Source organism: Limulus polyphemus, unplaced genomic scaffold, assembly GCF_000517525.1.
Source record: "Limulus polyphemus unplaced genomic scaffold, Limulus_polyphemus-2.1.2 Scaffold1246, whole genome shotgun sequence".
In the NCBI taxonomy this organism is placed as follows: Eukaryota; Metazoa; Arthropoda; class Merostomata; order Xiphosura; family Limulidae; genus Limulus; species Limulus polyphemus.
In genome coordinates this window covers 160761-186133 of record NW_013666856.1, presented here as the reverse complement: position 1 = coordinate 186133, position 25373 = coordinate 160761, and the positions used below count along the sequence as shown (strand labels likewise).

General features: G+C 31.1%; 1 protein-coding gene across 1 annotated transcript in view; it reads right to left on the bottom strand.

Annotated features, from left to right (window-relative positions):
- LOC106462775 (ATP-binding cassette sub-family A member 2-like) overlaps nt 1-25373 on the bottom strand; it is a 112901-nt gene that overhangs the window by 38109 nt on the left and 49419 nt on the right. The window contains 14 exon segments of the mRNA XM_022390112.1: nt 503-650; nt 2167-2282; nt 4184-4358; nt 5736-5796; nt 6460-6571; nt 7288-7393; nt 13334-13529; nt 15565-15866; nt 20383-20698; nt 21083-21358; nt 21670-21909; nt 22474-22668; nt 24344-24540; nt 24634-24677. Of these exon segments, the coding sequence (XP_022245820.1) occupies nt 503-650; nt 2167-2282; nt 4184-4358; nt 5736-5796; nt 6460-6571; nt 7288-7393; nt 13334-13529; nt 15565-15866; nt 20383-20698; nt 21083-21358; nt 21670-21909; nt 22474-22668; nt 24344-24540; nt 24634-24677 (2484 nt within the window).

The following is a 25373-nucleotide window of genomic DNA, read 5'->3' as shown; positions in this document are numbered from 1 at the left end:
ATTTCAGTCCTACAGTCTTCTCTGTAAAACTATGTAATTGACACTTTCATGTGTCCGTTTCAGTCCTACAGTCTTCTCTGTAAGACTATGGGTTTGACACTTTTATGTGTCCTTTTCAGTCCTACAGTCTTCTCTGCAAAACTATTGATTTGACACTCTCATGTGTCCTTTTCAGTCTTATGGTCTTCTCTGGAAGACTATGGGTTTGATACTTTCCCGTGTCCGTTTCAGTCCTATGGTCTTCTCTGTAAGACTATGGATTTGACACTTTCATGTGTCTGTTTCAGTCCTACAGTTTTCTCTCCAAAACTATTGATTTGACACTTACATGTGTCCATTTCAGTCCTACAGTCTTCTCTGTAAAACTGAAAAGAACACACATATATTTATAACTCATTATAAAAAAATTTCTAAATTAATAATATTGACAAGTGCTTGCACAAAAAAGATTACATTTAAACCTGAACCAACATAGAACAAATTTCAAAAAGTCATTACTTACAGCATTGTAAGAGAAAACTTCTAGAAGAAAACTGGTTACTATGCAGGTAATCCCCACAAAAAGGTTAATTACAATTAAGAAGATGTATGCCGTACTAGGTTCCTTAAACAGGAAGGCAACAGGATACATCACTGGAGTGATGGACCACCTACAGCAGAAAATACAATATCTAGCTAGTACCAAATGCTTATTTTCATGTACACAAGTCAATTCCTCACAGCAACACCAAAGCAGACTTGTTAATTACAGTAAGCTTGAACAACAATAAAAATAAAAGAATAGTAACTGAAGATAAATGACAAATTATGAAATCAAAATATAACTTGTGCCCTTAATTCATTCCCAAGACCAAGTCTTAGGCAAAATATTTGAATAAGTACAGTAAAGTCAAATGTTGTATTAGTTGCAGAATCAAAATAAGACAGCTAATCCATTAATCACCTGAATGAAAAAAAATTGTAAAAGTGTCTCATTAAGAAAGCTTATGCATTAAAACATAATAAATGTAACAACGGTAAACTATTCAGTCCTACTTTACAAGCACTGTACTTGCCTGTTCATATTTACTGACGTCTACATCAGACTTGTTGTAAATAATATGGATACTGTGTTTTTTGTTTTTTATTAATTTTCCATAAGGTTAAGATATTATGCACAAATTTTTAAATAATGTCTATTTTGTAGTTTCTTCTGGTCTGACAGCAAGTGAAAGAGGACTCACTTATAGTAAGGAAACATTACTTAACATTCCACATAAGAGAATCAAGTATTATAATAAAATAAATACTACCATGATGCCAGATTGACAAGTACTGTTACAATGAGTACTCCTTCACACCAAACACTTATCAGTGTCACAAAGGGAATGAACTTGAAAACTATAGCATAAGTATTTTAATAAAGAATAGTTGAGTGGGAGGAGAAACAAGAGGGAATTCTCAATAACTGTAGCTGTAAGCAGGTCTCAAATCGGTCAAGAGATGGAGCTACGAGCTAAAAGTTTGTATGTAGAAAAAAAAACAAAAAACTCAGAGCCATTCATTGAGCCGCTATGCTGTGGCTAAAAATATTTTAACTTTTGACTATTTTCAATTCAAACTGCAAAGTAACAGGAGATGTATTCAAAGAGGAAAAAAATTGTTTGACATCTTTGAATATGATTTTGAATTTGTTAATTTTAAAGAAGGACAACTTTTTTTAAACAATACCTCAAAAATAGAGCTTATACAACTGAATCTAATACATAACATTAAGTAAAAACCTATTTACAGAACTTATATCTGTTTAATGAACCTTATTATTCTTTGGAAAAGCTATTTCGCCAAATTTAGTTTAGCTTATGACAGCTTAAAAATGTAAATGAATCATTAAAATATAAACCCTAAGATAAGTTTGTGTAGTCGAGTATGTGTTTAGAAACACATAGAAAACTACCAGTTACTTTGTTAGCAATCAATCTATAGGAAGTAAGGTTTAAAACATATGCAATTTTATTATAGTGTAAATGGGCAGTACTGATTCAGACATACCGAGATCTTTCAAAATACTTTTAAGTTATTCATTAACTCAATATTGTCATGCATTAATCTTACTATACTTAAAAAATATCCAGAAAGTAGATAATGGTGTTTTCTAATTTATTTGTACTCCCAGCATCAACTTACCCATACATTAAAAAGAGAGACACAACAGCTGGGAAGTTTTTGTCCGAAGAGTATGCAGGAATGTCAAACACACGAAGAATGAGGATGCAACAAGTAGCGGGAACTACATAGTTACACTAGATGTGAATAGTGTTAAAAAAAAGTATAGATAATATACGTTAAAAAGTACTCAAATTTTGAAATATTTTTTAAGAACTAAAAATTCTGAAAAGAAATGCTAACTCTTTTGTTAAAACATTTATTTGGTGAAACACAAAAATCCTAGTGATACACAATTTCACATTAAATTTACACAGCCAGTATATTAACAGCATTAACTCTTTCAGCACAGGCTCAGTCCCTGGGACCAACCATTTTATGCTTGTTATAGTTTTCATGCTTTTTCGTTCTAGAATGACTACAAGTTATAACGTGAAACAACACAAATGTTTAGCCTAAATAGCTTAAATCTCATAACATTATATATTTATTATTTTTATTATATTGACGGGGCCATTGTGTTTAATTTGAAACCCCACAGAATCCTGTGACTAAGTCAAAGGCTCTAATTTGAAACCCCACAGAATCCTGTGACTAAGTCAAAGGCTCTAATTTGAAACCCCACAGAATCCTGTGACTAAGTCAAAGGCTTTAATTTGAAACCCCACAGAATCCTGTGACTAAGTCAAAGGCTTTAATTTGAAACACCACAGAATCCTGTGACTAAGTCAAAGGCTCTAATTTGAAACCGTTTCAAATTAGAGCCTTTGACTTAGTCACAGGATTCTGTGGGGTTTCAAATTAGAGCCTTTGACTTAGTCACAGGATTCTGTGGCCCACAGAATCCTGTGACTAAGTCAATGGTTCTAATTTTAAACACCACAGAAACCTATGACCAAGTTTTGAGTGACATTAATGTATTTGATATATAAATCCTGATCATTCTTTAATAGATATGAGAGATTGATTTCCAATTATTTTAGTTAATTAACCTCCACATGTTCAAAAAACTACTTTTTCTTCATAACATTTATGTTTTGAAACATGTTGATCTTAATTAACAATGAATCATTAGTGTAGGAGCATTTAGACTCCACAATAAACATTATATCATCATAATGAATCATTAGTGTTGGACTCCACAATAAACATTATACCATCATAATGAATCATTAGTGTTAGACTCCACAATAAACATTATATCATCATAATGAATCATTAGTGTTGGACTCCACAATAAACATTATACCATCATAATGAAGCATTAGTGTTAGACTCCACAATAAATATTATACCATCATAATGAATCATTAGTGTTAGACTCCACAATAACATTATATCATCATAACGAATCATTAATGTTAGACTCCATAATAACATTATATCATCATAATGAATCATTAGTGTTAGACTCCACAATAACATTATATCATCATAATGAATCATTAGTGTTAAGACTCCACAATAACATTACATCATCATAATGAATCATTAATGTTAGACTCCACAATAAGATATCATCATAATGATTCATTAATGTTAAGACTCCACAATAAGATATCATCATAATGAATCATTAATGTTAAGACTCCACAATAAGATATCATCATAATGAATCATTAGTGTTAGACTCCACATTAAGATATCATCATAATGAATCATTAGTGTTAGACTCCACAATAAGATATCATCACAATGAATCATTAATATTAACTCCACAATAAGATATAATCATAATGAATCATTAGTGTTAGACTCCACAATAAGATATCATCATAATGAATCATTAGTGTTAGACTCCACAATAAGATATCATCATAATGAATCATTAGTGTTAGACTCCACAATAACATTATATCATAATGAATCATTAGTGTTAGACTCCACAATAAGATATCATCATAATGAATCATTAGTGTTAGACTCCACAGTACCATTATATCATCATAATGAATCATTAGTGTTAGACTCCACAATACCATTATATCATCATAATGAATATTTAGTGTTAGACTCCACAATAACACCATTTGCTTACCATGTCCCAGAAGTAATTGCCCACCCAATAGACGACTGTATTAACTCCACTGATTGCTTGCAGGTGTCTGGCTTTGATGTATCTCTCATAAACCAGGAACAGGACAAAACTGGCTGGCACAAAGGACAATGCAACAATGATGAAGATTGCTATTAGAACATCAGTTCCTTGGAGGCTAAAACACATTTGAGAGAAAAAAAACGAAAAAAAAACTTTTTTTACCATGATGTTTTAATATTTCTAAGATAATCTTGTGTGTTTATAGACACCAGGTAGAAAGATTATTGTACAGCTCTGGTAGGTTTATTGTTATTTGTTAAGGTGTAATAAATTTGATCTTACACTTTTTAACCCTTGAATTACTGACTTATCTCTATACTGTTTATGAATGGTGGGATCCATATACTGCATCATGTTCAGTAACCTTATATTTTTGCCTGTTACCACACTCAGTTTAACAATTTACTAAAAATAAGTAGGATACTCCAACAGTACCAGCTGGGATTAAGTGCAATAATGATGGTATTTTTTATTGTAATTCATATGATATTAGGGACCCCATAACCAAAACATACAAGCAATTTGGGTATATCTAATCCAGAAAACTTACTTAAAATATTAAAATACATATGACACCAATCAGGAACTAATAAGATTAAGTCTAATACTGAAGGTATTTTCGTTCATAGATTTTTCGGTGTGACTTGTATATCATTACTCTAATAATCAAAAAGTCATGGACAAATAAATAATTTGATACATGATTAGTTCAGAAAATGTGTGTAAACATGTGAGTGAAATGTCATTTGCACAATAAATATTTTTGAACTAATAAACTAGAATAAACTCATTACCACCTATTGGGCTACTTTAGTTAAATAGTGGAATTTGATCATCACTCTTATAATGCACTAAAAGTTCCAAAAGTGTGGAGGATGATTTTGTGACATCTAGTCATGAATCATGAACTTTCAGACTCACAGTTTAACATGCACTAGACCACACTTGTCCCATGATTTTGTGGCAACTAGTCATGAATCATGAACTTTCAGACTCACAATCCAACATGCACTAGGCCACACTTGTCCCAAGAATATAAACAAAGGATAAAGTACACATAAACAAAACACATGTGATCATTAATACAAACTAAAACAGACCACAATTTTCTTCTTCTTCTTCACTTGATTATTTAAAACTATATTATTTTAGTACAATATTTTGTCTTTGATACATCTTTAAACCATGATTTTATGCATGTACTAAAAGTAAAAAGTAGTACCATTTCAAAGAAACAAATAAAAGACTTGAAGCAGCAGATAACTGGCTGATTAAAGGCCAGTTTTCACATCCATAAAATCTATATAAGCAAATTAAGAAAATGGGAACTTTTAACACATCTTTAAAAAACAACTGTAAAGAAACCCAAACCATTAAAAAACACCTTCAAAAACATTGTCGCATACCTCAACACAGATAAAATTAAAAATATAAAAACTACTCTGTTCAAACATAAGCAAAACATTAAGTAAGATTTTACTGAACTACTTACATCTGATCTTTGGAGGGCATGTAGGAGGTGTCAGTCATTGGATGGTTTATCACAGTTATTCCTGCATTAACAAAATAAATATAGTCTTATGGTTACTAGCACATAAATCATGTACTCTAATAACCCAACTATTGATTTGAGGTGTTAATACTTTCCTTATATATACTGCTTGATCACAATTATTTACCCTTTTTCACAAGAAATGTCTGTACTCATGATAATGGTTTTGTAGCTATTGAAAAATAAATATTATTAAATAAATTTTCAGCTTGTCCTTTTCATTACAATGCATATCTTTTAAAAACTATTGAGACAGTGGTGTTAAAGAAATAAACTTAAGTCATAGATTTTAATGTTTAATGATCTATAGGAAAAAAAAATATAGTTCCCAAGTTTCACTTTCTGTTTAGATAGGTGTTATTCTTTGTTTTTATTAAACATCTTCAAGAATTTTACATAAATCAATCCTATTTTTTTATTCATGAAAATTATAATAATAACACAATTTCTATCAATTAGAAAATAGTTTGATTGAAATGAAGTTGAAAAGTTATAATGCAAAAGCCAACTCTACTATCTTTAAAAACCAAACAAGGCTTGAACAAATATAAAAATTTTTTTCTCCTCAATGCATCTTTTTTTTTTTTTGCCATTACACTCAACACACTCTACTTCAATTGTCAATTTGTGTATGTTTTATTAAACTTCCTTTTAATTCACCTACCATAAGCTGATGGGTTTCCTTTCAGTTCAGGTAGATTAGCACGAAGGATGGCATTGTTCATGCTGTTAATATAGATAGGAATGCTGTGAAATCCTTTATTGTTGTACCATATCTGTAATGAAAGCATCAGAAATGTAAAAGACCTGTATTATTACTTAATATAATGTGCATTATTTTTAACTTAGATCAATAATAGTTTCATTAATTCATAATCTTTAAGATTTAAAATTTTTCTAAAAGCAGAAAAAAGTTAGTTATGTTGCCGTAATACATATATTAACAAATGCTGAATATTCAATTTACTTTAACAAATATAAAAAGATCCACAAGAATGAGAACTTGTGTTGTAATTACTTTTTGTTGGATGTTACTAAAGTTTTTGGTAAAATTATTCAATATTCTCTGTTTTTAATTAGTCATTCCCATCATCAATGTCAGTTGAAAATACACCGTTGTTTTATTCATCTTAGGGTGAAGGAGTAATAAACTAAACATACTCAAAATGATTCTTCTAAAGTGTAATATGACAAATCAAAATAATTTTGTTTTAATTTTCAGGCCATATATACTTGAAATAAATATCAAACTGGTCCAACATTTTGTAGCAATCCAAAAGAGAAATAACAAAATTTGAATTACATTTTAAAGCACAGACATAATATCAACTGTTAGTTTTTGCACTGTTCACACCTTATACCCGTCTTTGGAAGTTACTTTCTGAGGACCAAAACACCTCTAACACTATGAATACAGTAAAGAGAAAACATATTTAGTGTTATTTCAGCAACATATATTAGTGAAACTTCAATTCTAAGAACCTGAACTTACTTTGGCAATGTTACGAACAGCAATCTTCCTAAAAAGTGGAGGTGCATTTTCTCCAAAATTGGGAGGTACGTAATCTTTAACTAGGCCAAATGAAAAAGCTCCATATCTATATAAAACAAAATTTAAGTGTTGAAAAAAGAACTCAAAAACTTGTAATAAATATTAGGAAATGAATATCAATTTCTATACAAATAAGAATATAACAGCATAGGAGAATGGTAAATGCTGAAGAAATAATTTTTCATTTCTTTTTATCACAGTCATTTAAAGAAAGGTATTTAGAGTGCCGTACATTTAGTTCTGAAAGAAATTATAAAAGCCAAACATACAATGTAATAAAAAAAATCATACAATTCTCTCTGAACCTCATGTCCCATTATCAAACACAAGAATTAAATAACAAAAAAAACTGAAACTAAATGTAAAGAATAAAAGTACAGAGATCTTGTTTGTCTGCATGAATCGAGGCAATCAGCAATAAGTATTCCTTATGTTAAAGGCTGAATGTCAACACACTGACTGATCAAATGCTTACATAGTTTATTAATTAGCAACTCCCGGAAGAAGGATATGTTTCATTTAGATTTTGTTTGTTTTTGTTGGGGGGTGCTTTATTTTCTATGCAATAACTGCATCATAAAACACTTTAAAAATTAAAAGCTATTTATATTTTTTTCTTACAGAAATGTTGGACAAAAACTCTGGATATACTAGATTTACAGAAATTATTTCTGTTTTCTTATTTTCTGGTCAACATTACCACTATATTAAAACTTTAAGTTTGAATTTACTGTAGTTATAAAGCTATTTCTCAGTAGACATTCACATAGTATAATCTCTATGATTCTCCTTTATTTTACAAATATTATCTAAACTCACTCTGTATTGATTCAAAAGTTATAATTTTCCTATACTGAAAATGTATTTACGATAGGTACTTACCTCATTCAGTGCTGCCCTCTATGTTAAAATATTTTTTTTTACACATGCCACAAGCCTCGAAACTCCCACCCATCTGGAACTGACTAATTCCAATGTGTCTTGCATGCAAATTATCATGCAACAACTCTCCACCAATAAGAGCACGACACACTCTTAATGCATGCGACTCCCTCTATTCAATTCCACCGAACTATCAGTTCCAGTGTTAGCAGAAAATGATAGCACCGGTTTTCAGTGGGGATGAGGGGTGGAAAGGGTGAGAGGAGGTAAAGTACCTATCCAACATACATTTTCAGTATAGGAAAATTATAGCTTCGGATACAGTACATTACCTCCATTCACATAAATAGCTAGAATCACACATTGAATAGGTGGAGGGACCAGTATGAGGGAAAGAAAGAAGTATAGAAAGAACACTCCCCAAAAGGAGATCTTCAGAGTTGAAGATCATACATAGGAGACTGCACTACTTCTGAACCAGAAATACTCTTTGCCCATTGTGGAAAGATGTTGCATATATGGGCAGAAAGATGGAGGAGCACATCCAAATGGGAGAGAACTATGGCTGGATAGTGATCCAAACCATACATTATTTATCAAACTTAATTTCTGAAAACATAAAAGTGGGTAAGATTAAAAAATGTGCCCCTAGGTGTAGAGTGGCTAGGGCATGATGGACCATACACAGCAAGTCAACTACATCCAAAAATCATGCCAGTGGGAACTGATATCCACATGGAGGTAGGATGAGGATCATACCATTGGTAAGTCAACTACAAACCAAAACCCTGCCATCTAGAGGGGATATGAAAGAGGATCCTACCATCTTCATCTCAAGTTCATGAGACCGGAGGAAATCTTGTATCCCCTGACTTATGAACTAGCACATGATAACAATATGAGAAATTAAATGATCAATCTGAGAACTTGACATCCGGCATTGAAAAGATGTCTGTGGAATGTAAACCATCTCACTCAAAGATATAAGTGCAGTATCATCCTTGAAATAATAAGTATGGAAGAACAGTGGAAGGGGAAAAAACTGTAGTAATCTGCAAGTACCTCCACAATGACCCACAACACAGATGGAGTAAAAATAGTATAAGTGAGTGAGGAAATAGAGTGATACATGTTTGAGGACTTATGTTGATTGTTCAGATCTAAATCCAAAACCCAGCCACTGGAAACCGACATCCACGTGGGGGTGGGTTGAAGAATCTCAATCAAAGGGGTGAACTACAATTTCGACAGCTTACTCCCATGTTATATAGAGGAGGATATCACATCTACACCAGCAAAACACGACTGCCCTACTTTCAACTGAATGGTTTTATAATCATTTATACATATTATTTGTATTTCATTAACCAATTATGGAGGTTACCTCCATGGTCCACCACCCCAGTGGCTTGAAACTGGAAAGTGGTAAGGACTTTCAAACTCCACTAGAAAAAAAGGGGAAGAAAGTGCAGTGGAGAGTCCAGTGGAATGACAACACCTGAGACAATGCAATAGGTGACCACAAAACCCTATTTAGAAAAGCAGACCATACCAATTTATTCAATACATGGCATGGCAGAGATGAGCAGCTATCCCCTTCTGCTTTACCCATGTAGTACATAGGTGAGCATGGTCTGGACCGGGCAAACTAATGAAGGAAACATATCTTGAGGATAAACCTACAAGCGATCTTATGAAACACCCCATATCCACAGTGTGCATTATATGGCCATGGAATTATAAATGTCAAGTCATCATGGCCTTACAGTGCAGTTTTTAATAGTTTAACTATACCTGGACAAGCACCACTTGCTACAGAGCAAGATCCATAAAGAGAAAAAAAAAGAAGAGAGACATGCCTCTGAAAAACTGAAAAATAAGAGGTATATATACTAAAAGGTAACTTACTCAGTCACAGTCTCATGAAAGAGTGAAGGATGACAACAGGTGGATTACAGTGCCCTGACAAGGAAGAAACAAAACAGCTACCCAAAGCAGAGAATGGGAGATGAATGTATGAGATGTAAACCCAGTGCTCAACATACAAAGTACCTCCAATAGATGGCAGGGTAGGCATGCAGGGAAAAGGGCAGGTACATGATTGGAGAGAAGACATCAGGAAGTGATGATGAGAAGAAAGAGACATGGAATAAAGGTTCAATTGAATCACAATCCAAGCCCAATGGGTAAGGGAGGAAGTGAAAAAATTACAGACAAAGAAGTAGACTAAAAGGAGGAATATTGATAAGATACAGGTCATCAGAAAATGGGTTCAGCCATTATAGGAGGAAAGCAAGCAATACTGCAAGCAGATACAGTGGACCCGGCCCCCAGGGGCCCTCACAAACGAAATTAATGGTAACAAGTATAAACTATAAAGAAAGACAAAAATGAAATAGTCGATACAGCGGAAAAAGAATTAAGAAATTGTATAGTGAAATAAACATGTGCATGTAATGCTATGTGTTGAAGAAAAGATATTTAACCTAAGTATCGATTAACCCATAAATAGAACCATGGGTAAGCCAAAAATAATACATTTATTAAGCCTAATCGAACAAAATATTTAACCTAATTATTGATTAACCCGGAAGTAGAACTACAGGTAAACCGAAAATAAACATTGGTGAAGACTAATCAAACAATACAGAACAAAGGATATCACTAAAAGCTAAAATAAAAACTTAATCGAACAATAAGTATGTACAATATTGGGAGAAGTATGTATGGACCCCATCTCAAGGGTTCCACACAAACCAAGTGAATAAGAAGAAAGATAACAGATAAATAATAATGAAAATGATATACACGTGATTGTATAATTTTAAGGATGAGTGTAGTAACAATAACATATGTATGAGACATGTTGTATAGAAGAAAAAACAATATAGTTAAACTAATGATTGATATACCATTACCAGTAAGATGAATTAGAGCTAATCCTAAAATAACAAAGACCATGGTAAGCCTAAACAAATGGTATAGGAGAAAAGATACAACTAAGACTAATTGCTAACCTGAACTTAACTAGGACCATTAACCAATCTAATGAAACTTATGTTATGGAACCCAAATAACTACAGATAATAATATTAACAATAAAATTATTCAAACACCATAACAGTAGAACATATTATCTTTCCAAAGTCCAAAGCTGTATTTCAAATGCGTGGGCCCCTAAACTCGAGGCGAGGCCTGATGAAAGTCAGTTCATTGAACAATCAATCTCCCAGCGAAGTAAACCCAAAAATCTTCCTGCAGAATATTGCAACCCGAAGCCTGTGTAAATGTGCTAATAGAACATATAACCTCTGAAGTTGTAACAGAATTCATAATGCAAAATGAAAAACCAAACACAAATGTGTTGGCAGAAACAAATAAAAAGTTTTTGTAATGAAGTAATAAGTTCCTTAACTGGGTAGAAATATAAAATAATTCCACTATGAAATAACTCAACAAGTTACAAGTATCACTATTGTATAAGAAAGAGTAAACTTATTGAGAAAAATTAACACAAAGATACAGAAAAAATTAAAATAAAACACTTGAAGAGAGCACAAACTAAACATTGTAACATGAGAAGTGACAGTTGGTAGAATTGAATACAGGGAGTCTCATGCATTAAGAGAGTGTGTTGCACTCTTATTAGTGGAGGATTGTTGCATGATAATTTGCACTGGAATTAGTCAATCCAAATGGGTGGGAGTTTCAAGGCTTGTGGCATGCACAAACAAATATTTGCAGATAGAGGGCAGCACCGAATGAGAATAGGTAATGTATCGTATCAGAATTCCTCCACACTAGATATACGGTAACTTATAAATATACCATCACAAATTACTAGTTTTATTCCCCAGGCATTATGATCTATACATGAATTTGTTATTATTACTGATCTAATGATTTACTAAGAAGGACTTGTTGGATATTTGCATGCGTACCAGTGATTCCACTTTATCCTTAAAAGTATATTATTTCTTTTGGGTTACTATTCGTAATAAAACTGAGGTTTTAATTGTGTAATCTGGTAAAAACAGTACATAATGAAAAGTAGTATAACTCTGATTTAAATCTACCCTTGTATGTTACAACAGTTTATCAGGTCAGTAAGATCACAAGATCTTTGTTGAAACATTACTTACATCAGCAGCAAATGAGAAAAAAAAATTGCATTATGCTGAAACTGGTAAACGTGATAAAACATCACAATCTGCTGAAATCAATATTGCACAAATTCTACTTAATGTACAAAAAAATACATTTTTTACTTAAGTCAATTAATACTAAAAACGTAATTAAAGTCATATTGTGATACTTAAAGAAATGTTTAACTGTTCCTAACTCAAGGTGAAGTTTTCTGTTGTATTATTTTTGACTAAATCCATCTCCACAGTTCATGTCTCGCATTATATATTTAATCTAACAGTTGTATCATAGCCTCTTCCTGATACAGAAATAAGTAAATACATCAACATGATAAAAATTTTTTTTTTTTTAGATGTTAATAAAATAACTCAAGGTATACGATGGTTCATAATCAAATACTGCTCACATAAATAAATTAATTAAATACCTAACCTTTCCTATTTAAAATAAGTATCTCTATTATGGAAATAAACTCCTTGAAGAGATAGAAAAAATAAAATATTACTGAATTAGTAATAAGAATATGCTCAACATACTTAAAATTCAAGCAAACTTTTTTCAATATTTATGGAATTTACCTGTAAGAGTAATAAACTACCAAACAGCTTGACTTATTCACTCAAGAATTAAAATTACAGAGTCAAAATTTTGCTTTTTGTTCTAAATTGTGTAATAAATTACTGGTAGATACTTTCACATCAGTAACTTCAAATGCAACATTTAATACAAAGACTGCCTTTTTATATTGACCTTAGCCAAGATCTTGAAATAATATGAATGGATGGCTTTATCGTATGCACCTCAATATAACTTACTACTTAAATTATAAAGTCATATTGTTGGTTTGTAAACTTGCAACATCAATTACAGATTTTTTGCATTACATCATAGATAATTTCCATTAAAAGAGTAAATGGATAAAATTATCTAAATCAATGAATCCCAGGATCAAACATACCTTCGTAGCCTAAACATGTCAGTTGTATAAAGATAATACTCGTGCTCATTCTGTCCACTGATGTCAAGAAGAATATCACCTGTCACCGCTTTGAAAAAAGGGGGATCTTTGTACCCATAAGATTGACATATAAATCCTGTTTTGTCCTTAGAGCAATGGCAATAGGGATAGTACCTGTCTTTACTGCCAGGAGGCACTGTCAACAGATAACAGTTTGCTTTTACAAAAGAAATGAGAGAGAAAGAGAGAGAGAACTGTCTTCAAAATTTTTTAACACTTCATTCTACAAGTTAAGAATATAAATTATTTTGAAAAAAAATAAAAACCACCTTATCTGAATTTTGAATATTATTTATAAATACAAGAAAGAGTTCACCATAATGATTCTTAATATATTTATTATCACAAGCTTTAATGCCTTATCTGAACATTAATTGAATATTCCCAATATTTTCAATATGATGTGTTGAAACTAAAATATGCTAAGCAATCATGATGATGGCAAAATAAGCAAAATGTGTGCAAAATCCAATATTTAGATAAATCTGATTATCCATAAAACACTTACATACGACTTTTTTCCAATTAAATTTACCCTGTTAAACCTTCAAACACCTCACAAAACAAAACTTTTGACTGTAGACCTACTTCAGAATATCATGTACTACATATGAGGTTAAAATACAGCAGTTTAGTGATGGTTTAAACCAATCAAAGTATATTCATTACGTTAGGAAAACATCAGGTTTAAAAAATCAATTTATGACGAAAATACAAAACTCTATAGCCTAAGTGCTGAGACTATGATATAGAAAGGTCTACCTTTGTAAAATACTCAGGTTAGGCAGTTCTGTATTTCTGTCTTATATAAGTTTTATACTTTTTTTTTGTTTTAAATCACAGGTAACTATTTGTGAATTGGAAGAAAAAGAGTCCATTTTATAACCAAAATATATTTCTGTAAATAAATATTAAATAGTAACACAAAAATTATCAAATTCTTACTGTACAAAAAACAAACAAAAGTTACATTATAAGAGAATAACTATATATATTTACATCATGTAAATTGTACTAATTACCAATTCTCTCTCTAATGTTTGGGTGTTACCTGTAGGTATTACAAGCATTAATTATTCTATAAATCAATGCCAATTGAAATGTTAAGTCTATTAATTCTTGACAATGTCTATCTGTGAAAGAAATCAAATCAGAAAAAGTTAAAACAGATTAGCATAAAAGACAGTCTTTCTTCTGAATCATGTCTACTATTTAAAACAATAACTGCTGTCTATAAGTAATTGGTTACTTATCAAAATATTGAAAATATACACATATGTATTTCAAGAATTCATGCTCAAAATAAGTAGAGCAAAAGATAAATGATGTATAGTCCATCTAAGAAAACTGGAAGCAAAGTTAATACTTCAGTCCATGTAGCTGAGCTTTATTTGGTCAAAAACAATTAAAAAAAATCCATACCTGTCTTGCAAATTCATACCTCGTGGTATGAAAGAAATTATATGAATAAAAACAAACAATACCAGCAACTTGTTCATAAAAACTATGCAAGGATAAAAGTATGTAGGAAAAATTTTTTGAACAAATAGGAAGAATTTTATAGTAAGTAGAGCAATATATATATGACTTAGTTTTACACAACAAGTTGTCTTTTTTGGAGCTCCCTTATTATAAGTGTCATCTAACATAAAGCACATGTCCAGGTTACCAATTATTATTCTGCATTTTGGTTGTTAAGTTTCTGCATATTCTAAAAGGTTTGTGTAAATAATTATGAAAACATTAACTTGTTATTTAAAGTGAACTAAAGGACCACAAAATATTTCCTTCACTTTTATTTATTAAGTAAAATAAGCCCTATTACATCATATCATCACACATCTTCATTTTATTTATTTGATCATCAATCACAAGATATTACAACTAGCTTTCTTCACTTTGTCACTGACATGCATGGTCTTTAGGATTCAAAATTATATAGGCCGCAAGGAGACTTGGAACTTATGTCACAATATCCTTTCCTCCCCAACAAACCATTTATGGATAATATAGCAATTTTCCTTTAAGAATTGGAAAGAAAAAATTAGGAAAAGCAGGGTCACTGGGAGGACTGACAATAGTTAAATCCTTTAGACATATAAAATTACTTATTATCTTAATGAAGTTGAACTGGATAGACAACCAATTACAAGTTTTAGATATCTACTAACTTGTGGTCAGGATCCAGGATCCATTTTCTCTTCCACTGTGTGTATAAAGATCATCTTTTTCAAAAGGGCTGACGGTAGGCAGTGGTGGAACAAAATTTTCTAAAGGGAGGCCTGGCACAAAAACACTTTGACACATGGGCTCAAAAAAGGCAGAAAGCAATTCAAAGTTCCTCACAGAAAAATTGAGCTTATGACTGTCAAAGCTATTATTGAAGGGTGACTTGAGCACACAAGTTGCCCCCACACCAGAGGGCATATGAAGAGTTCTGACTAAGTCATTAGAAAGAGCATCTTTAGACCACCTGGAAAAGAAAGTTTTGTAATAATATTCACAGAAATATCAGTAGTTTTAAAAATCTTAATATAAAAATTTAAACAAGAAGGTAAAATAGTTATGACCCAAAATGAAATACATTTAACCCTCTCACCATGGGCTAGGTGGATTAAACCAACCTTGTGACCCCAAAGTGACCATCAGTTTCTGTACTATAGCTTTTAATATGTTTTGTGCATCTCCACAAAATTTGGCAAACTTTTAGCAAACATTACAAGTCTTTTGTAAACAACAACAACAAAAAAAAAGATTTTTTAAATAAGTATTTTTACTAAAATTTGTCCATGAATATATGGAGTTAGACTGTTGACTGATTTACATAATCTTGAAAACCTCATAAATATGAAACTTTTTTAGTAAAACTTTATATTTTATCTATGTTTTCTCTTACTCTATATGCATTTAGTAAGTTTGATGGACCTTGTAACCACCATAAAAGAAAAAAGAAATAATTCAAAATTACCCTTTTTTCTTTCTAGAATGACTGGATATTGTAACAGGAAACTAGAATTGTTTAACCTAAATAGCTTAAAGTCATGGTTACTTTGGTGGTTATGGGCTGGGTGCAATGCACACAGACCCATAGTCAAAGAGTTAAAAGAATCAAACATATGAATACTGTTACGAAGAATAGTCACACTATAACTTTTGATAACGTATGTGTATCTTCACAAAACTTTGCATTTTATCAGTAAACATTACAAGGCTTTCATACACAAAATATAAAGGTTTTTTAATTAAGTATATTCAGATTTTTAATTAAAGATTTGCTTTTAAAATATTTACTATCACATGGAAAGTAAATTTGATTTTAAGATTAAAAATACTTTTCTTCATCTCAAAATTGTCAAATTTCCTTTATGTAATGATCAAAATCTTTTATAGAAAACTATATTTTATCTGTTATTTTCCTTACTGTAACTCTGTATGAGATTAGTCAATTTGACTGACTTCGTAACCACCATAACAATTAGGAAATACCTCTAAATTACCCTTTTTCCCTTAAAGAATTGTAACAGGAAACCCCAAGTGTTTATTTTAAATAGCTTAAATCTCTTAATAGTATACATCTATTTATATTTATTAATTTTTTGTTTTATTGGCTTTTGAACCGTCTCTGGCTAACAATACTCCCATACAAGTTGTATATCATGTGGAACACATTCAGCTCTCAAATAGCATAAATCTGGCCTTTACAAAGTAGAAATCTCTAGTTATAGGCTTTTGTAAAAATACAATCAAAGTTTGGTTTCTATCCTTTACATATGTATATATATGTTATTATTATTTATAAATAAATTTCAGTTTTCTTAAAACATAGACTGGTAAATAAAAAACAATGATTTCTATTACTTGCGATGTTAGGAAGTTTCTTTGTACTCATGTGTTGTACTTACTAAGCCTTGTCGAATTTCACATGTGGAAGAATGTAAAAGAAACAAAAATTGTAGGTTTTATATATGCATTTTGAAACAACAAAAAAAAATTATAAGTTCCTATACTATTACTACAAAATTGCACTGTAACTAAGGCTTTATAAGTAAGCTATAGTTAGGTCTAAAAACTCTCATTTCTGATCACCATTTCACCTTGACTCCACTCTTCATACTTACAACAGAAAATATGGCTTTACCCACATAAATACTTTATCAAGACTGGCAGAATTATGTAGCTCAGCAAGAGTGCTTTTGACTGGTTATAAACATGTAATTGAGAGAAGTGGGTGTACGTAGACAAGTATTTCCAAAAGAGGAAGAGGTGGGCAGAGCCACTGTGATGGATTCTCTAAATATAATATCTCAGTAAATAGAAAAAGTATGAGGTTTGTATTTCATATTCTAGCTTGTCAATATTGGTGATTTGAGTTTTGTAAGAACCTATGGACATTGTATTGTGGGTATCATAAAATGTAATCTGAACAAAAGCAGTAGCTAACGTACCACATGACACACAAAAATCGATATTTAGTAAATATTTTTAAATATTTACTTTTAAAATAAGAAATTAAATAATGTATAATACTAAAATTTGAATTATAAACTACAATTTTGTGCCAAATTTATTGACATACATTCATAAAATAGTTGTCTAGTAAAATTTTAAATGTAATTGTACAAATGTGATGGCATGCCCTTCAACCGCTAGCCATAGCGATAAGGGTTAAATTAAAATATTATTTTTTATTGCACTTTGTTTGTTTGTTTTGAATTTCACGCAAAGCTACACGAGGGCTATCTGCGCTAGCTGTCCATAATTTAGCAGTGTAAGACTAGAGGGATGGCAGCTAGTCATCACCACCAACTCTTGGGCTACTCTATTACCAATTAATAGTGGGATTGACTGTCACATTATAACACCCCAAGGCTGAAAGATCGAGCATGTTTGGTGTAACGGGAATTTGAACCCATGACCCGCAGATTGAGAGTCAAGCGCCCTAATCACCTGGCCATGCCGAGCCCTGATTGCACTTTGATCCATGTCTAACTAATAATTCCACCACACAAGTTTTAAATCACTCGGCAAATGCATAGCTCAAGTTACTGTAATGAATTGTGTAATGCAAGAGCTATTCGCTAGCATAACTCGTGAATAATTATTAGTTATTTTTATTATCTTACCTGATCTAAACCTAATAAGTTCCTATTTTTTAAATTTTAGTTACATTTATAAGAATAAATAAAGACGAAGAACAAGAAGTATGGTATTTACATGTGTCCTGTTGTTTATTTGTTGCACACGAAAGTTAAGCACACTGTTATTTTTCATTATCTTACCTAATCTAAACCTAATAAATTCCTAATTTTTTAATTTTAGTTACATTTATAATAATAAATAAAGAATAAAGACGAAGAACAAGAAGTATGGTATTTATATGTGTCATGTTGTGTATTTGTTGTTGACGAAAGTTAAGCATACTGTTATTTCTTATTTATACTAATGGTACTAGTACACTAAATAATTTTATTTACTTACATAAAATACTTAAGAACATACAATAATAACACCCACAAAGGAACCAATGTCCTATAATTATCATAATTTTTCTGGATTTCTAACTATATGATAAGAGCCTTGAAAAATTTAGCTAAACTTGTTGATGTGAATATTGTGAGAGAAATTTTCAAACTGTAGGTGAAATAGATAATACTTTTTAGAGAAAACACTGTAATATAGTATGTCATTTGATGGATTAAAAATTTGGCTTTCTATTGGTTATAGAATATCAGAGAGAACTTATGGCAATTTGTGAAAAAGAGGATGGGACATGTGGGTGTGGCAATAAGTCTGATTCTATAGTTTAGGGCTCTGTAAACAAATGATATCAAAGGCTATAAAAATTATGCTTTGCCTGAGTAATTTATGTTAAATTCCATACTTCTCAAAGGGGTGTTAAATAAATTAGAAAAGAGGGAAGACCAAGAGAATTTTTTTTTTTTTTTTACAAAATTAAAATTTGATTTATTAACTAAGTTTAAAGCAATTTGATTTGTATACAATGATAATAAAGTGGTTTAATTAAACTTTGAATGTAACTCTAAAAACTGTGACATGCAGTTTGACCTACCCATAGCAAGAGGGTTAAAATTTACCTTATAATTAAATTGTTTGTTTTGTTGTATTAGTATAAAGCTAAACAATGAGTTATCTTTTTACTATTTATAACACTAAATTTCCATGATGTGGAATTTCTTCAACAAAGTAATGAGGCAATATCTTAATTTCTTCAACAAAGTAATGAGGACTTTGTTGAAGAAATTAAGATATTGTCTCATTACTTTGTTGAAGAAATTAAGATATTGAATGAGACAATATCTTAATTTCTTCAACAAAGTAATGAGACAATATCTTAATTTCTTCAACAAAGTAATGAGACAATATCTTAATTTCTTCAACAAAGTAATGAGACAATATCTTAATTTCTTCAACAAAGTAATGAGACAATATCTTAATTTCTTCTACAAAGTAATGAGGCAATATCTTAATTAATGGCTTTTATATCAAAATGTTCATTTTAAAACAAATTTAGCCTGCTAATAATTTTTCCAGGTGTGCCTGATATTCTATTTCCTAGAATATTACAACAAAATTACAAATCTTCAATTGTAAAATTCTTTCAGTTAAAAAACTTGAGAATTTCTTATTCTATTATATATATATCTCTTTAAATATAAATTTATGCATTGCCTTGTTCCATTACCCAGACTATTTTTGGTTGCTCTTTATGAATTATACTTGCATGTTTCTGTTGTTAGTTTCACAACTCGCTACTGTATAATGAAATGTAAACAAGGAAAAATACATGATTTTTCTTATCATAAACTATACATTTTACATTATCAACAAAATACTTTACATAAACCCTACTGAAACGAAAAATTACAACTTTCTGCACTGAAATGAGTCAGTCATTTAATATTAAAATAACCAATACAGTGCATTAACAATACACAATAATCATATTATGAATTAACTTGCCAACTTACTTTGGATATAGTTCATCTTGATTATGATTTGCATAAGATATGACGTTACCATCAGGTTGGGTGTAATTGTAGTACTGAGAAGGACTAAGAAAGATTGGTGGTAGGTCTTCTATATTGGGTGCTGTGAGGGCAACAGACATAGCAACAATCACAAAGAAGGCCGGCAGTAGAATTTGAGAAAATAAGCCCTTCCAATTTCGTCTTGTGCAGTAGTAACGTTTTGTCAAAATAGCTAAAAACTGCTGAATCAGAAGAAACTTCCCATGGACCTGATAGGATCCTGCTCCTTCCCAGACACTGATAGTCTCAGTTGATGCTAAAAAATAATAAAGTATATATCTTTAAGAACACAGATGACGTAAAACAACTAATAGAAACTATGATGATATAGACCAGAAAAGTTCTTAAAGCAGAGTAAATAATAGTAAAATATTGTATATACTATGCAGCATAAAATCTGACTAAAAGAAAACACAAATATTAAGCAAGACTTAAAATAAAATAGTGACCTTTGCTTCTTATTTTGGCATTGTTGAAGTGAAAGAAAAAAAAAATTGGCATATTACAAAATTAAGTAATTCATGTCACAATGTTCAACATTTAAAATATTTAATCTGAAGCACTAATACAAACTTTGAAATTGGTTGGAGTTTAAACTAAAACAAGCTATAGAAAATCACATAAACCATGTTTAACCTACTTTGTTCCTGGTTACCCTCTGCTACATTATAAAATTCATCTTGGTTGTTTCCAAATGTATCATCCAGAACTTCACCTTCAGGAACTGCCTTTCCAACCCCTTCATGACACTTGCTACCTTCTATTAGAGGAACACTACTGTTGATGGTGTCTCCACTCTCATGTGGCTCAGTTTGTTTATCATCTGATTTCATTTCAAATAAAGAAGTAAAATCTTTGACAGGGGAGCTCTTGTGACTGCTTCTGTTGGATTTGTAACTACCTGAACTTGAACTAACTACAAAATGAAACACACAAAGTAAAAGGACTTACAGATGTAAATATCATACTCTCTTTTAACTGAATAAACACAAAAATCGTCTACAAACTATCATATTTCTTAAGTTATCAACTAAAATCAATTTTCAAATTTTTTTAATCTTTAATGCAATTAGAACATTTTAAAGTATATACTGTTAGCAAATGCTGTAATACTCAAAGTGATTATTTGAGTAACATTCAAATTTCAATTATCTCATTTAATTTCTCTTACAGTAAATATTCTTTTCCAGAAAACATTTAATTAGCAATAAATACTTTGATATTTACCCAATCCACTTTGAGCTACCTGCAGAAATATCTCCTCAAGAGTAGTGTTTTTGATACCATAGCTAGACACTCCCAGTTCACTTAAGTTAATCTCCAGAGCTTTGAAAAGTTTCTCAAAACTACCCTTTCTCAGCTCTTCTGTCGGAAGAACGTAATGCAATTCATGTTTACTTTCGGATACCAGTGTGGCCATAGAAACCTGTCGCTTTATGAAGGAGGTCACTTTGGATTCTGAGCAATCTAAAGAAGGAAGAAAAGTATTTATAACAAAAAAAAATAAAAGAAAATATGAATCTGACTAAGAATTGTTCTTAGTTATTTAGAAAATACTTAAATTTAGTATCATGGACAAGCATCTTTCTGGTACAATTAATTTTGCTTAGTTTGATAAAATAAAATTAGTCAAGGACTGCATTTTTATATTGAGTGTTAACATTTTACCCACAAATGTACGTTTCACTCCGTACATCAATAACAGTACTGTAAGAATGACTCCTTCTCTGCTGGTTAATTTGGCATATATTTCAAGAAGCTGTGTGAAAATAAACAATTTTACATAAGTTGAAACACAGACCAAAAGGTATTTAGGATCATAAAATTAATCAGAAGATTGTTACTTATACAGTAGTTTCTTCTTGTCTTGCACTCCCTCCTTTAAACTATTTCATTCATTACAGCATTAAGCTACTAAAAATCGAAAGTTGTGTGTCAGAATATACAGCATATTTTTATCAAAATACATTAAAAACATTTTAAATCTAACATAATCTTTGCACCAATGTGTAATGTTTTTGGCTCACTTACTACTTAAAACTGGGGATTCATCATCAGCACTAGAAACTTTTTTAACCAGAAACAGGTGGTATCCTTCTCCAAGGTTGTTTTTAAGAAATAACGATGTACCACAACATCTCAATTGGCCATTGGTAATGATGGCAATTCGGTCTCCCAACACGTCTGCTTCATCCATGTGATGAGTTGTCATTAAGATTGTGCGTTCTGTTATGAAAATGATTAAAAACTTTGTATTAAATATTGATATAAAAATTACATTTCTAAGCAATTCACAGTCTATCACTGATTAAATTTGATCATTTTTAATTTTGTATATGAGCAAAACTATTTAAATAAATGTTGCTTACCTCATACTTGTAATTGTTCACGAACATTTGCAAATTGTGTTTATGAAATATTTATGTCCTCATTAATGTTATACTATATGTTTAAGTCCCCCTCAATTTGATGATACAGATTGGGGCAAATTTTTTTTGTACAAGTGATCTTTTGACCTTGAACTTTGACTCATGATCTTCAAAATATCCATTCATCCTCAGTACATAAGGCAAAACATCCCCCCCTCATTCAACAGGCAGTTGCAGTCCATTCAAGTTCTGAGACTTACTATATCTAATTTACCTAAAGTTCCACTGAAACAAAAACCACTCCTTCTGTGTTGAAATATCATTTAGGTTATAGAAGATTTTCAATGTGCCACTGACCTTTTGACCTATGACCTTCAAAAGCTGAAAAGGTCTAGAACTTTGTACTTAAAACTTATTGTTTAAGTTTGGTCAAAATCCATTTATTAAATCTTGAGATATCCTGCCCATAAGGTTGGAAAATATGGTCAGAAGCAAACCAATATACTCTGCTCTGCAATGCTTTGCAGTAGGGGGCTTAAAATACAATTTTTTGATCAGAAGTTCACAGGTGAATCACATATCAAAAATAAAAGGATGTCTTTATCATACAAAACAGTTCAATCTTTGAAAGCAGCCTGTTCTTAAAGCAGATGACCACTATTTATCATAGATGATTTTATTATTATAAAGATAAGTTTAAAAAGTTAATTAAGAAGCCATAATATCTGCTGAAAACCGAGCATTAGCAAAGAACAACAACAGCCAGGGAAAGTGAGACAAATAACCTTAACAAACAACAACAGACAGGAAAAGTGAGACAAAGAACTATAACAAAGAACAAGAACAGACATGGAAAGTGAGACAAACCACTGTAACAAAGAAAAACAACATGAGACAGGAAAAGAGAGACAAAGAACTATAACAAAGAACAAGAACAGACAGGGAAAGTGAGACAAACCACTGTAACAAAGAAAAACAACATAACACAGGAAAAGAGAGACAAACAACTATAACAAAGAACAACAGACAGGGAAAGTGGAAAAAAAACAACTATAACAAAGAACAACAGACAGGGAAAGTGGAAAAAAAAACAACTATAACAAAGAACAACAGACAGGGAAAGTGGAAAAAAAAACAACTATAACAAAGAACAACAGACAGGGAAAGTGAAAAAAAAACAACTATAACAAAGAACAACAACAGACAGGAAAAGTGAGACTGTCACTTTAGTTTTTGGATTCAGAACTAACCCAAATCTCCTAAGTTAGACAAATTTTGTGAATTATTATTGGGGTTATGGCTAAAACTATCACTCACTGAGGGTACCCAAATGATGAATCACTGTTTACACTTTGTATCATTGTGAAGTAATTAGTATTTAATTCAATTTTATCAACATATCAACAAAATTCATCAGTGATCTAATTATTAAAACTTCTAAGAAGCCACACATAGATATTAACATGAACAAAAGTTTTTAACAAGTCATTTTAAAACTATTGGGTATCTGCTAGCACTGAAAAACAACAAACCTTTCTTATACTTGATGATAAAATCCCAGATTGCTCTCCTGGAGTAGGGGTCCACCCCAGCAGTAGGTTCATCAAGAATTACAACACGAGGACCTCCGATAAAAGCAATGGCTACTGACAATTTTCTCTTCATTCCACCAGAGAGATACTCAACTTTACTATGTCTTTTTAGAGGAAGATTTAAATCATCAATCATCCTGAAAGGATACCAAATCACTTATTTATTATATATTAACAGTAATGCATAGACCAACAGTTAGTCTATATCATAAAACTATTTCAGCACATACAACTTCATAATTACACTTGAGAGTAGACTAAGAACATGTATCACCTACATGTAAACAGATGATATTTAAATGAAAAGCGTGCAAAAAAGGTGATGGACTGCAAGACAACTTATTATCCCCATCACCCTGGGTACCCTTTACTGCGCATGACACAAGATTTTAGTGTCTTACATTCAAAATTTTATTAAACTACTTCTTGTTTATGTTATACCAATTAGAATAGCATAAAATCTTAGCTAATAATCCATATTTTAATAGTATACAAGTTTTAAGTTCTTAATTATAAAAGGCAATATTAAAAAAATCCTCAATTTCTGCTAGTGTGACCCATGTGACACAGTTTCTCTTAGCTTGTCATCATCCCTATTTTATCCACCACCCCTCGAAAATGTACGAAATTAAATGTACAATACTCTCTATAAAATTGATATTGTTGAAACAAACCATAATTTTTATAGCCTTCAATTTTGCTTGGTTACAGAGCTATTGAATATAAAATTAGACACTACTACCACAGCCACCTGTCACATCCTCTCTCTCACATTTCACTGATATTTCTTTCTTAAGTTTCATTATATATTACCTATAACCAATAGAAAGTCAAGGTTTTCATCTGTCAAATGACATATTGTATTACATTGTGTTCGGAACAGAATATCATCAATTTCACTCACAATACAAGATTCGTTCTTGTGGGAAAGTTAACTACTAGATGGATGAGTTTGTAATGGCTCTTGTTG